Below are 13,731 nucleotides of genomic sequence, written 5' to 3'. Positions count from 1 at the left end.
GGTCTGCAAAGCAAATGAATTAAAGAACTTTCCTTTTTCTTTCTTTTTGAAACACTTTGGTAACTCTCTGTGATAGAGCTCGAAGTGAGTAATGCCATCCCAGGCTTTTGCTCTGATAAAAAAAAATGTTTTTTAAGGGGAATGTTAGGAAAACAAATTTGATGAGTGAAAAAGCTTTGTTTCAAATTTGACAGAAAGATTGTTTAAATAAGGTGCTGTCTGAAATGTTCTGAAATGTTCATGGTTTTTCCAGTCTAGATTTTTTTCACCCAAGTGTGATTTCTTGTCTTTGTAGTGGGAACCAGTTCAGTATTTCAATAACAAAATAATTTGTGATTTGGTGGAAGAGAAATTCAAAGGCATCATTTCTATTCTGGTGAGTTGACAACACCTTTTTAAATGAACAATTTGGGGCAGCGTAGTGGAAAACAAGGGGAAAAGGAAAAAATGGTTTAAGCCTATATTAGGACTGTTTGAGCAGGCGGGAAGAGCAATGATGCACTGAACAGTGGCACCATTAAAAGTCATATTGTATTGCCTCCATCTGCTCTCGGGAAAGAAGCTTCCAATCCAGGCAGTCTGGAAGGAGGAAGGTGTTCTCCTTTGGAGCTCAGCAGTTCTGAACTAAGAGCTGGCCTACTGTTAAAAGGCCAAAGGGCCAAACTGGGGCGGTGTCTCACTGAGACGGAATTAGAGCTGGCCTGTGTGCTGACGAGCGCAGTAAGAAATGAATACTCGAGTGTGTGCGTTTGTAGGATGAAGAGTGTCTGAGACCTGGGGATGCCACAGATACAACATTCTTGGAGAAACTGGAGGAAACTGTGAAGAACCACCCTCATTTTCTCACGTGAGTGCTCACGTAGCTGAGGACAGTTATACTGGTAGGATCCAAGTGTGTGACAGAGCCTAGAGGTTTCATTACTCCCAGATAACTCGTGTGTATGGCAGTAGCATCCTAGGTGTGCTGGGTCCCACGTAAAAAATGATCATGTTTTCTTTTGCAAAGCGATTAGACTGTGAGTTAAGATAATACAGAACAAGTTGCCAACACTAACTGCCTTGCTTGTCTCGAGACTATGCTTCAGAATACAACAGGAGCAACAAAACTCTTGTTACTGACCTGCCTCTTCACCGGTCTCTTCCTGGCATCCTACTGCTAATATGTCCCAGGAATTTGCAGGCTTGCAACTTCTTGGCTCTTCCAAGATCTGGCCCAGTACTTTGGGTGCGACGCACTCGGTTTGGAGTACGAGGCCCGATCGTTCCCTGGCACTGATGGCTGCCGGAGGGAAGATGACTGACGAGTCAAGTCAGGCCTAGGAGTAACTGGAACACAGAGCAGAGTTTTACCGGTGAAAACAATGTTCAGAGGTCTGTATGCCTTAGAATGATTGACATGGTGCTGGCGCTTTTGAAACTGAGAGGTTTGTATTGCAGTAACTCAGCTCTGTGCCATCCGCATCCCAGAGGATATCGATACCCTCCTTTGCCTTGGTAACCCGGCCGTATTGCTGCCGCTCCAGTTCAGTGGGTGTGAATTCCATGTTTCACCTTTCAGATTGTTCACTTCAGTTTTGGAGCTCCAAATGTTGTCTTACTGAGCATTCTGCTTACGCTCCAATCGGGATCTGGATGGCATCTCATGAGTATGCCAGCCTGCTGCCAGCACCTTCACTGCCCTCTCGCCTGCTGCCTCTGCTCTAATTTCATGTGCAGGCAGAACCACTCCACAGCCTTGCCAGGAAGCTGAAAGTTCATCCATTTGAAATAAATACATTTTGTGACAATTTGTATGATTTCTTGGTTGACAACTCTTCATTTACTTTTGGTCTTGAAAATCAGCAAGTCAGATTTAACGCTGCTGCCTCCCTTCTGTGTTCCCGTAGTCCCACTCTGGGATCCAATGCCATAGTGCTTTTTAAGTGAACTCCCCCAGCGAAATAGATGTTTGTTTCTCACAAAGCTTTTCCACATTCTCACCAGGCACAAGCTTGCTGACCAAAAGACTCGCAAGTCGCTGGGGCGGGAGGAGTTTCGGCTTTTGCACTATGCTGGAGAGGTCACCTACAGCGTCACAGGTGAGCGTGTGCATCATCTCTGCTGCCTCTCTCTCTTTTCTCCTCCTCCCATCCTCTGCCCTTTGAATTAAAACAGCTGGACTGTATGGTAAAGAGGAATCTGGGCACAGAATCACACATCATTTGATTTTGATTAACCAGATTAATTTCCCATCTCCAATTCCTGCCTTGTGAAGTTCCTGTGGAACAGCGGTGGCAGCCTGAGCGCTTTCTTTTTCTTCCAGGTTTTCTAGATAAAAACAATGACCTTCTCTTTCGGAACCTGAAGGAGGTGAGTGTGGATAGAGAATGTTCCCCGTACTCAGCAGAATGAGGAGTCAGGTTTAAAATAGGGTGGCACCTGAGGGAAGAGATTCTTCTAGATTCCACCTGGAGAATGCACGTCCATAGGGCTGCGCTATGAAAAGACAAATGGAGGTGCCCAAAGTTCACTGTACTATTAAAAAGCAAAAAAAACCCAAAACCCAAACCCAACAAACTTCTCTGAAGAATACTCTGTACTTTATCTCTGAAACCGTCTCTCTCCGCAGACCATGTGCAACTCTGAGAATCCTATCATAAATCAGTGTTTTGACAGGACAGAGCTGACAGACAAAAAGCGACCCGAAACGGTAAGAATGCCAAAGCTGGATGGAAGTGGGGCTGTTTCCTCTTTTTTAAGACATGTCCTGTCTAACACGGTAACCCGAATGCGAGCCTCTCATGTTTAAAGCTGGGAGACTGAGGTTTGTTCTGCAGTCACAAGTACCAGCTGTAAGTCATTGCTTCATACACAGGGGTTGTGGTTTTTTTTCTTTTTTCCTAGGCAGCAACTCAGTTTAAAAACAGCCTCTCCAAACTCATGGAAATTCTGATGTCCAAAGAACCCTCCTACATTCGGTGCATGAAACCTAACGATGCTAAACAGGCTGGTATGACCCTGGTGACTCTTCCTCTTTTTTTCTATGGCGGCTATATATAGACCACTCGGTCCCAGTCAGCAAGGCACAGAAGGGAGCTCAGATGAAGAAGTCATGCAAGATTTATTTTTTTTTTTCGTTTTGTGTCTGTGCCAGAGCTTCTTGTAGGGAGGTGGCGGCAGTGCCAGCAGCCAGGAATTGGAATGGGAGCACTGGTCTTGGGTGGAGTAGGGTCATGTTTAAGGTGAAGAATTACTAACCTACATAACTACCTTGTAACGACCTTTATTGTCCCTCACTTCTTCCTCCTGTACACGTAGAACATCCTAAAGGAGAACTTCTTTTTGGAAATAACTACAAATGTGTATTAAAGGAGGGGGGGGAGGACAGGAGAGACAAAGTACGTTGTGTGGGACTTGCCCCATGAGGATGATTAGAGGTTAAAGACAACTGTGTGAGATATAACGAAGACCTGAGCATTCCCCTTCTCCAGATGAAGGGACAGCTACACATTAATCGTATTTCTCCATTTTCATGCTCTCTCAAGATCGATTTGATGAAGTTCTAATCCGACATCAAGTGAAGTACCTAGGCTTGATGGAGAACCTCAGAGTGCGCAGAGCCGGGTTTGCGTATCGAAGAAAATACGAAGTTTTCCTGCAGAGGTAGGATTGCCTTGGACTTCTCTCTCCCTGCTGCTCCCTCTCCCGGTCTTGGTCCCGCAGATGCTGAGGCTGAGGAGCTGTTCTGAACAGCAAAGAGGCAGCCCTTACATGCGAGAGGCTTATTTTGTTGAGGGAGCGAGAAGCGTGGCCTCTCCCCTCCCACTGCCCTGTACGGACTGGACTTCTCTCCCTAAGATTGCTTCTGCTGTCCATTTACAGGTACAAATCGCTTTGTCCAGACACATGGCCTACATGGGACGGCCGGCCCCACGATGGCGTGGCTGTGCTGGTGAAGCATCTCGGCTACAAACAGGAAGAATACAAAATGGGACGGTTAGTTCTTCTGTTTTCTTAATCTGAGATTATGAATCATTGGACGTCCATGTCATTGCTTTTAAATAAGGCTGCTTTATCTAACGGGTGAGGAAAAGATTACAGATCCCAAAGGGGATGCTAAGGGCAGGAAGCAAACTTCTCCAGCATGTTAAACATAATTCTGCATTTCTATTTCTAGAACAAAGATTTTTATCCGCTTTCCCAAGACCTTGTTTGCAACGGAAGATGCTCTGGAAGTGAGGAAGCAGAGTCTGGGTGAGTCACACACTGCAGTAGCTTCAGGGACAGTTAGCAGTCTGTTTTCTGATTTTTATCCCTGCCCCCCCCCCCCCCCCCCGCCCCTTCAGGGAGGGATTTTTGTTTAAAAAGTTGACCCTTTTTCTACTAAAATCTGCTTGGTCACAGTTTCAAATTGCTGTTTTTCTTGCAATTTCAGCAACAAAAATGCAGGCCACATGGAGAGGTTTCTACCGTCGAAAGAAATTCCTGCACATGAAACACTCAGGTATGAGAGAGAGAGAGAGAAACTGCAGTGCTAGGTAGCAGCAGGGTGTGGAGCGGCCACTGCTCTCAGAGCTGACTTGAGTTTGATGTGAAAAAAGGAACCTTCCCAAGCCTTGCTGGAAGTAGAATGGAAGATGTCGGTGTGGTCCTTCCACCTTAGGCTGTGAGACTGTAGGCAAGAGAAGCAGATGCAGTTCACGGTCACCCAGCAGTTCCCATCTGCCAGTGCTTTTTATCGACAGTCATCCATTGTATCATCTCGCTGAGAAATGATATTCTTTCCCATATGCCACTTTGAAGGCTGTTTATTTCCAGAGCGGGCTTTCCTGAGCACGCTTTATTGCCAGTTTTGTATGGAGTCGATATTGGTTTGAAGGAGCTCACTTAGAGTAAAATCTTTGGTTTATTTTTAGCGATAGCCATCCAGTCCTGGTGGCGGGGAACCCTGGGACGCCGAAAAGCTGCCAAGAAGAAGTGGGCAGTAGAGACTATCAGAAGGTGCGTAAAGAAGAACCCAAGCCATCAAATGGGTACTTTATTTCTGAACTGTAGAATAATAGGAATAATCTTTCTCATCACTACAGTATAAAAGGGTTTTTTTTTTAAATAAATTATAACTATTAAATAAAGCCCAGAAAATGGCTGGATTGGAAGAGACCTCTGGATATCAGTAATTTTGATCACTTTTTTCATTTTCTAATAAAATTTTCTTCTTCCTCAGGTTCATTAAAGGTTTTATTTACCGGAACCACCCTCGCTGCCCAGAGAATGAGTATTTCCTCGATTACATCCGCTTCTCCTTCCTGATGAACCTCAAGCGTAATTTACCAAAAAACGTTTTGGACAAGTCCTGGCCAACTCCTCCTCCGTCGCTCTGTGAGGTAGGGCCAGGCCACCGAAGGCCTGAGGGGACCCTCCTGCCCCAGAGCAGAACAAACCAGGGTTCTCGCTCACGTTCCACATTGCATCAACATCTCTGCTAGTAGAATTAATCCAGACGTCATCACCTGGGTGTAATTAGCATAGCTGTAGAATTATGAGAGCTGTGGTACTGAAAGCTCTTGAGAGTGTGGTGCTGTTGCAACACCATTTTCAACTGGTTTTCTCATCCGTTTCTGAAATTTTCTTCCCTTTTTCTCTCAACAAATGAAGTTCCCTCTGGACAGTTAAATTGGCTGCAATGACAATGTGGTTGCTTGCGAAGAACATGTTAAACTTCTTCTGTTGCCATTATTATTCTGCATCTGGCAGAATTGCTTTTTTTATCCAATCAAAATGAAATACTGCAGAAAGTTCCAGTTACCTTACCCACCGGTCCCTGTTTGCTTGGCCTGCAGGTACAGCTGACGCAGGGAAGGGCACAGCAGGGTAAAGCAGAGTGCTCCTGGTAGTCATTCTCCCTTCTAAAGCAGCTGGAGAGTGTGGCAGGGCAAACTCTCTTACAAACTTCCTTTTATTGAACTTCAGAAGCAGCTCTCAGTAATGAATCAGTATTTTAATTCACCAATGCATTTTCTGCAGTTGCTTCTCCTCTGTCCTCTCTGTTTGAGTAGGTTTGTCAGTAACGTGGAGCTATTTTCATTTCCTGTGCCATTTCTTCTTCAGGCGTCCCAGCTCCTGCGACACCTCTGTATGCAGAACATGGTCTGGACCTACTGCAAGAGAATCAGCCCCGAGTGGAAGCAGCAGGTACAAGACAGCTCTGCATTATTTCACAAGCTCTGCCGCTGTTCCCAAGAACAGGAGGGGGTTCTCAGCGCTCTTTATTGTAAGCAGTGAAGGAGGGGAGCAGCTGGATGGGCAGGACGAGGGTTCAACTACAGAGGGAGGCACAGAAGCAGGGGTGAGATGAGGAACCCTCAAATTGCTGCATTCTTCAGGGGCTGCTTGACAGTTCCAGAAGAACTCCACGGTTGGGTTTTTTTAGGTTAGAGAGAAAAAAAAGACTAGAATATGCATAAAAACCATTCTAGCTGTATTTCAATACATACTATTAAAGCAGTGTTGTATATCCATGCCCCTACATAATTTCGGTGCGGAAAGGCCCTGTTGTTCTTCCCCGGAAGATAAATCTAAGAAGCCACAGTTGTCTGTTTGTGCCATAGAGAGAGCAAAGACTCTGCAGACACAAAACTGCTCATTTTTCAAACAGAGAAGTTACATGAACAATTATAGCTGCTGTTCCAGCTAAAAAGAATAAAAATGATACTGAAATTTGATTCATCTTAGTCATGCAAAGGACACAATAGGAAATGCATATATTAAACAATTTGGATGTAACTGTTAGGAGATGGTAGTAGTAGTTGTCTTTAAGGTTGGGGTTTTTTATGGCATAGTATATCATAGTGCTGGTGAAAGGCCACAGAGCATTTAGCACTTGTAACGAAGTGCTGTAGCTTGCTCAGGGGCTGAGCCTGTGATTAAGGACACAGGGTTAATACCCACTGCTACTGAGCCAGAGGCGGAACCTCAGCAGAACACTTGTTCCCCAGCAGATGAGACTCCCTGATAATGAGCATCTTTTATCCACATTTTCATCTGTAAATCATCTCAGGAACTCTGTAGTGTGCAATAGCACCCATAACACGCTTTGCCCTAACTCTCCCCTTCCCTCTGTCAGTGGTTTTGCCGTATTCCGAAGGAGCACAGAGACTAGATGCTGTCTTGAGATTTGGGGGTGGGCAGCAGAGAAAAAGGAACTTCTGCCCCAAAGGTAGGGTAGCTGTTGAAAATGTAACAAAATATTTTCATATCATTCAGGTCAGAACTAGATGATGACTGCTTAAAAAAAAAACACAACCAAAAAGGGAGCATCTAAGACAAATTTATCTTTTTATTAAGGAGAAATTTTATACTAAACAAGAATACATCTTTTGTCCTTGCAGCTGGAACAAAAAGTAATTGCCAGTGAGATTTTTAAGGGTAAAAAAGACAATTACCCTCAGAGCGTTCCAAGACTCTTCATTAACACTCGACTGGGTGAGTAGCTGTTGCAAAGTTTAACAGGAAGAAGGAAGGGGGGGAGATTCAGCTACTCTTTTCTTGCTAGAAATTTCTTTCTGACCCCCACCTCTTTGGTTTAATACAGGTAATGAAGAGATAAATGCTAAAGTCCTTCAGGCTTTAGAAAATGAAGCCATTAAGGTGAGACATGTGTTCTAATACTTTTGTCAAGCTTCTAGAGTTACTCAGCAGAATAGCAGAAGATTAGAATTCTGAAGAAAATGCAGCAAGAATTTTACATTATATTAAGCTTGTCGTACCTTAGAAGCTAGTCTGAGGGCTCAGCACTGTGGCTTGGAGATCTGGGCAAGTGTTAGTTACGTCAGGTAAGAATTGAAAGGGTTGCAGCTGGCGTGGCTGGAGAGGAAAGGAGAAACCTGCACAGATGGAAGCTCAGCCTGGGTTTTTCAAGCCCCTGGTCAGACAGCTGTAGTCATCAAGTTACAGTTCAGAACTCGTGTAGGTCAACAAGGAAGTCTGTGGCAGAACTGAGAACAGGACTCAGAAGAATTGTCTCTGTTCCCAGTTTACCAGGCACTGGTCAGTACCTTCTGCAGGCTCTCCAGGCTAGAGGGAAGGCAGCTGACACTTAAACAAACTGCATTTTTAGCACTGTTAACACTTCTTTCAGTATGCAGTTCCTGTGATCAAGTATGACCGGAAAGGATACAAAGCAAGAGCACGGCAGCTGCTTCTTACCCAAAACGCAGTCATCATAGTTGAAGAATCCAAAATCAAACAACGGATCGACTATGCCAATCTGACAGGTAAGAATGGCAACAGAAATGGGGTTTGGCTCCCTGGCCCGAGGTCAGACTTCACCGTGGCTACAGTTACATAAGTAATAAGTAACCAATTTGTCTTTGTTCTGGACAAGAATGGAATTATCCAATACTGACACACATGTTAAATCTGTAATAGCTTGAAACCAAGTTTTTTCTAAAATTAAACTGCATAAAAAGTCACCAAAACTACTCAATTCATCTCCCCCAAGCCCCCTCCCAATTCATTTCCCAATTGCCCCTCTCTGCCGCAGGGGAGCTGCGCCATCCTTACACAGCAGCTGCCCGGGACACTGCTACAGCTTTCAGCCCTCTAAATACTTGACACTGACTTGATACTTTTAGAGGGGAACCCTCGGTCAGACAGAGAGAACTGCCCAGTCTGGTGCACTGTACTCATCACTTGGCTTTGTCTGAAACCTTCCCTTTTCAGAGTCTCAGCTCCAGCTCCCAGCTCGGCTACGCTTCCTCTTCGCTGCCGATTTTGGTGCGAAGCGTTTCAGCGTTAGCCTGATGCAACTGTCTGCTGCATTTCTGTCACCCTTCAACGTGGTTTCCAAGAGCAACACTAACGTGGGGCTCTGTGACTCCCAGGAGGTGCTGTTAGGGCGGAGATGTACGTTTATCTCTGCTAGGGTTGGGCTAGCTCCATTTAAATAGCTAATCCAGTTTGTACCTAATGTCAAGATATTAAACAAAATCCAAAAATAAACTATGAAGAAAAAGATGCTCCTGTAACACAGCCCAGCGGTCCTAACTAGTCCCTACCCACCTGCCCCCGGGAGAGGGGTCTTTTCATTCAGCAAACACGAGCACCCAGGCCTCTTGCTGGCGGTGTGGTGCGGAGGCGCTGCTGGCCGGGCGAGCAGCAGTGCTGAACGCAGAGCCCCAGGCGGTCGCCGTGCAGCTAACGAGACGCTGCAGCAGCTTGGGGCTGCATCTGCAAGGACCAGCACGCCAGCAAGCTGAGCTGCAGTGACGGCCTTCTGGAGCCACGCTCCCACAGGGGCTCTGGCCTTTCCCACCCAGCACTGGCCATGGTGGGAAGACAACAGTGACCACATTGTTCCAGCTGCCCCTCTCCTGCCCAGCACCCCAGTAATTACAGTGCTCCTCCACCTGCAGGGCTGGAATGGGGCACCTGGCCCATGGGTGCTGCTGGAAAGTCAGATTTTTTGGTCACAGGTCCCTTAACCGGCCAAAGTAGCTCTCTTTCAGTCCCCGAGGGCCCTGGCAGTCTGTGAACAGGCATTCTTCCTCCTGCTGAGGGACGGAGGCATCTGAAAGTTTCTTTTCCATCTGGAAGAGCAGAGTTACAAGCTGATTGTCTGTCACCTTGCAGCCTCTTCAGCCTCTCTGGTGGCACGTTAGCACAGTGCTTCTGGGCAGCTTCTCAGCTGTCGGGTCGCTTGGCACGGGGACAACAGTTGCTGCAATCCTGGGAGAGGTTCTGAGGATCCCGGGGAGGTGTGCTGGGTGTCAAAGGGCCCTTCTCTGTTGCAGGCATCTCCGTCAGCAGCCTGAGCGATAACTTGTTTGTGCTGCACGTGCACTGTGAGGACAACAAACAGAAGGTAACCGGACCCATCCATCATTTCTCCAACCACCTCTAGAAGTTTTAAAGGCCCAAAGAGCAGAAGACCCAGCTGGGGGGCGAGGGTGGGGCACACAGGGTGAGCAGCCCCCAGCTGTAACTCACTGTGTGCCAGCTCCAAGTAGCATTTCGCTTATGTTTATTTGTGCTTGCAGATAGGGTTCACCAGCAGGACTGGTGCTGTCCCTTGCCCCCAGCACCAATACTTTGCCCATAAATTAACTGCTGGAGGTACAGCGTGACCCTCAGAGGCCCCAGGGATCTTCACCAAGCCTGGCCTGCTTGGAGAGGTGTTTTTCCACGCTGACCTATGGAGATAGCTCTGTCCCTGTTAATTACAGCGTAATCGTTTTGGTGCAGCAACACTGTAAAGCCATGACCATAAACCACCATCTCTTTCCCTCCCAGGGAGACGTTGTACTTCAGAGTGACCACGTGATTGAGACCCTAACAAAAACAGCCATGCAGGCAGACAAAGTCAACAATGTCAACATCAACCAGGGCAGGTGAGTGAAGCCAAGCCCCTCTCGGGAGCTGCCTTGGTTTTCTGGTGTTGGTTCTGCAGAGAGCTCTGCCTCAGCGCTGAAGGGCTGCAGAATCACACTGATCATCGAACTGTACCCAACACAGCTCACCTAAGGCTCCCTTTCCTTCAACAAGCAGATCTATTGCAGCTCACCATCGACACAGAGCAGCTGCTTACGGAGGAAAAGAGTCATATTAAGCTAGCGGAGAGGTCACAAACACTCATCAAATCTGTTCTTGCCTTTCTCTTCACAGCATAAAATTTACCGTTGGGCAAGGCAAAGAAGGCATAATTGACTTTATATCGGGATCAGAACTGCTTATAGCCAAAGCCAAGAACGGCCATCTAACAGTGGTGAGTACAGGCTGCGGCTGCTGAGGAAGGGGAGTTCACTCACAGTGGATCCAAGCCCGGATTCTGGCACCAAACCGTGGCTCAGCAGATGGACGCGTGCCACCTGCGCTGCCCTCGCCTACCGGCCCTTGCCCCAGCTGGGCCGGGCGCTGCTCCTGTGGCTGACTCAAACTCATCAAGTAGCTGTCCTAGCCAGTGCTCCCCCCCCCCCCCAAGATTCAGGCTTTAATGCTACTCTTGCAAATCAGATTTTAGAAATAGGATTTAAAAACACAGGAAGCAACTGCTGCATGCATTGTCACATTAAGGGTTGTTCAGAAACAAATCCAGAACATACTCGGACTGCGCTCGCTCCCCTGCCCGTGTCTCCTCTGGTGGGCTGACCCGCCTCAGGACAGCCATCAGGTTTCCACTCTGCTCTTCCCCGAAACAGCCCATCCTGTAGACACCACACACGTAGCACGGCCAGAGGATTTACTGCTCTGTGGAGTGCCTACGGACTGCATGCAGGGGAAGATGACATTTGCATAAGCCTGCCCAAACGAGGATCACGCCTCTATTTGCTGTAACAGCAAACCAAGGAACTTCTTGGACTATGAAGAGATCCATCCCACCGTCTTTTCCCCAGCCCTTTCACGCCAGCCCTAGGAACATTTCTCCAGCTTTGCCCCTCTCCCCTCAGCAGTGTCTTGTACCGGTAGCCGAGGGAGAAGTGTTCAGTGCAGGCGCTGGGGACTCCCCTCGCTTCCTGAATTCCAGTACCTGTTTCCGTTTCTTGCCGAGACTGCAGCTCCAGGACCACACAGCAGAGCAAACTTCACATGCTGTGGCGTAACAGCTTAGTTCAAGCCAGTGTTTGGTGCCCTTTAACGATGTTTAGGAGCTAAAAACTGTTGCATCATCTTTCTTTCCGACACACTTTCCAGCTTGTCCTTCTCCTCCTGCAGGTTGCTCCACGTCTGAATTCCCGATGATAAAACGTGCCGCCACGACAGGACCGCTTCCCCCTCAGTCTGACTGCACCCTCCGGAACCAGCTGGGGACTGTTCCCAGCAAACCCCCCTCCTTCCTCGCTTTGCTCATTTCGTTTGTTGTTACCAAAGACCTGCACTTTCAGAAAAACCCACAAAATACATCTTGCTTTCTTGTCTTAATACAAAAGTTCCAAAAGAAAGGCCTTCTCTTCCTTACCTTAGTGGCAGAGGCACGGGTCCAATGCGGTGGCTGCGAAACCGTGGCTCATGAAACGTTCAGCTGGGCTTTGAGGGAGAGGTAGCTCTGACTCTGTCAAGAGTTTAAGCCCTGATGGAAACGACCAAAATTTGTGCTTGTCATCAAAAAGCACAAACAACTCTGCTGCTTTGCCAGCCAAATCAATGAAATGCCAAACTTTATACTCAGAAAGAATGTTTTATGAAGAATTTCGCTCTGAGACGTTTTGATGCTTTGTGTTACAATATATTAAAGCCATATTGTGTAAATGAGTAGAACCCTGTAAATACTTTATAGCTGAGTATGAGAGATGCACTACAAGGAATGGTGTTGATGTGGAAATTTTTATGTTTTAGATTTGGAATTTTTGTTGGTTTTAGTTTATGATTATAAGGTATTAACCCAAGAAACCCATCATGTAACATCTTCACTGATCTGGATCCAAAGACTCTCTACCTTTTTTTTTTTTTTTTTTTTACACCTGTCCCATTTCTTGCTCTCTAGTGCTATTTTTATACCATAGGGACTTTTTCATATCCACACATCCAAACAAAATGCAAGTCATACAAACTGCAGAGGTTACCAGTTCTCTACGCCGCTCTAGGCTGGAGATGAAGCCTGATGTGCACGTGACCTTTCCTCCCACCTTGTACCCATCTGGGAGTCACCACTGCTGCTTCCCCCACACAGCTCGTCAGGCTCAGAGCAGCACCTTCAGAAAAAACTGTTTTTCCTCTTGTTTTTAGTGATAACTGGAAGTTTCAGTTCCCACAATAAAGCTCCACACTGTTTCTAGAAATGCCTCTCAGTACTGCCTTAAAGAGGAAGAGAGGGCTAGTTCAGCGCTGCTGGCATTGCCCAGCTTCCTGAGCACGCTGTGCCACCTCCGCTCCAACCCAAAGCTAGAAGGGATCCATGTTCTGAATGCTAACCAGCCTCAGACCGCATCAGAGGCGAGCGCCAAGCACCACCATCTAACACAGAACCCAAGCAGCTGCAGGGTGGACAGCTCTGGGCCAAATCCCTGCTGACTGCGCACCGCAGCTCCAGCTCCCAAGTTCCAGCCCTCACAGAGTGCATTCTGCATTCTGCTCCCTACTTGCGGTAGGAATCCTTCACGTTCCACACCTCTATCCTGATGCAGCAGCAACAACAGTCACAGCAAGCCCTGACTGAAAGATAACCCAACATGTTGCCACTCACACACGATCGGCTTGGTCTCCTCCTTTTCGGTTTCTGCCATCACGCAGCTACCAAACACTGCCGCAGGTCTGGAATGCTGCATACACCGTAGCGCATACACCCCACACCACCATAGTGTATATGCTATACAATGCTGTATACGCTGTTATGTAACCTCTTCCAGACTACGCTCAATAAATTTTTACAAAAAAAACCCCCACACCTGGTCTTTGTTGCAGAAACTGTTTCATCGCATTTCTCAATTTTTTCAGGGGGAGGGTATGATTCTGCTGCCTCATTTGTGACCTGGCCCTGCTGCATCTCCGGTTCTCAGGCCCAGTCTGCCTACGCAGAGGGTGGCCCTGCTCCCACCTGTAGCCTAGCCCTCTCCAGGCCATCAGCTACGTAGGGAATGTGCCTCCCTGCCCTCCAGCCACGCGACTGGGCTGGATGAGGAGTGCTCTAAGGGCAAGCGAGCTCAACGCTGCAGTCAGGCAGGGGAAGCCCGACCAAACAGCGCGGCAGAGCTGCCGCCTCCTCCCGCTGCAAAGCGGGCTGCCCTCGGGGAGGCCGGCCTCACGGCTGTGCTACTTACA

The 13,731-nt window shown here is 47.4% G+C and overlaps 1 protein-coding gene across 8 annotated transcripts in view; it reads left to right on the top strand.

Moving 5' to 3' along the window:
* The window catches only part of MYO1C (myosin IC), a 59,112-nt gene extending 45,767 nt beyond the window's left edge, over positions 1-13,345 (top strand). For all 8 annotated transcript variants that reach the window (XM_075439980.1, XM_075439982.1, XM_075439986.1 and 5 more), the window contains 20 exons: positions 296-376; positions 756-847; positions 1,984-2,078; positions 2,303-2,349; positions 2,609-2,689; positions 2,884-2,989; positions 3,525-3,642; positions 3,862-3,975; positions 4,157-4,233; positions 4,415-4,483; positions 4,896-4,980; positions 5,204-5,363; positions 6,088-6,171; positions 7,368-7,461; positions 7,571-7,626; positions 8,117-8,252; positions 9,771-9,841; positions 10,270-10,367; positions 10,642-10,741; positions 11,689-13,345. In XM_075439980.1, the coding sequence (XP_075296095.1) occupies positions 296-376; positions 756-847; positions 1,984-2,078; positions 2,303-2,349; positions 2,609-2,689; positions 2,884-2,989; positions 3,525-3,642; positions 3,862-3,975; positions 4,157-4,233; positions 4,415-4,483; positions 4,896-4,980; positions 5,204-5,363; positions 6,088-6,171; positions 7,368-7,461; positions 7,571-7,626; positions 8,117-8,252; positions 9,771-9,841; positions 10,270-10,367; positions 10,642-10,741; positions 11,689-11,715 (1,791 nt within the window). In that variant the 3' untranslated portion in view covers positions 11,716-13,345. The remainder of the gene's footprint in view (positions 1-295; positions 377-755; positions 848-1,983; positions 2,079-2,302; positions 2,350-2,608; positions 2,690-2,883; positions 2,990-3,524; positions 3,643-3,861; positions 3,976-4,156; positions 4,234-4,414; positions 4,484-4,895; positions 4,981-5,203; positions 5,364-6,087; positions 6,172-7,367; positions 7,462-7,570; positions 7,627-8,116; positions 8,253-9,770; positions 9,842-10,269; positions 10,368-10,641; positions 10,742-11,688) is intronic.
* Positions 13,346-13,731: the final 386 nt, after the last annotated feature.

This window comes from Opisthocomus hoazin, chromosome 20, assembly GCF_030867145.1.
Source record: "Opisthocomus hoazin isolate bOpiHoa1 chromosome 20, bOpiHoa1.hap1, whole genome shotgun sequence".
NCBI lineage: Eukaryota > Metazoa > Chordata > Aves > Opisthocomiformes > Opisthocomidae > Opisthocomus > Opisthocomus hoazin.
This window is presented reverse-complemented; position numbering and strand designations above follow the sequence as displayed.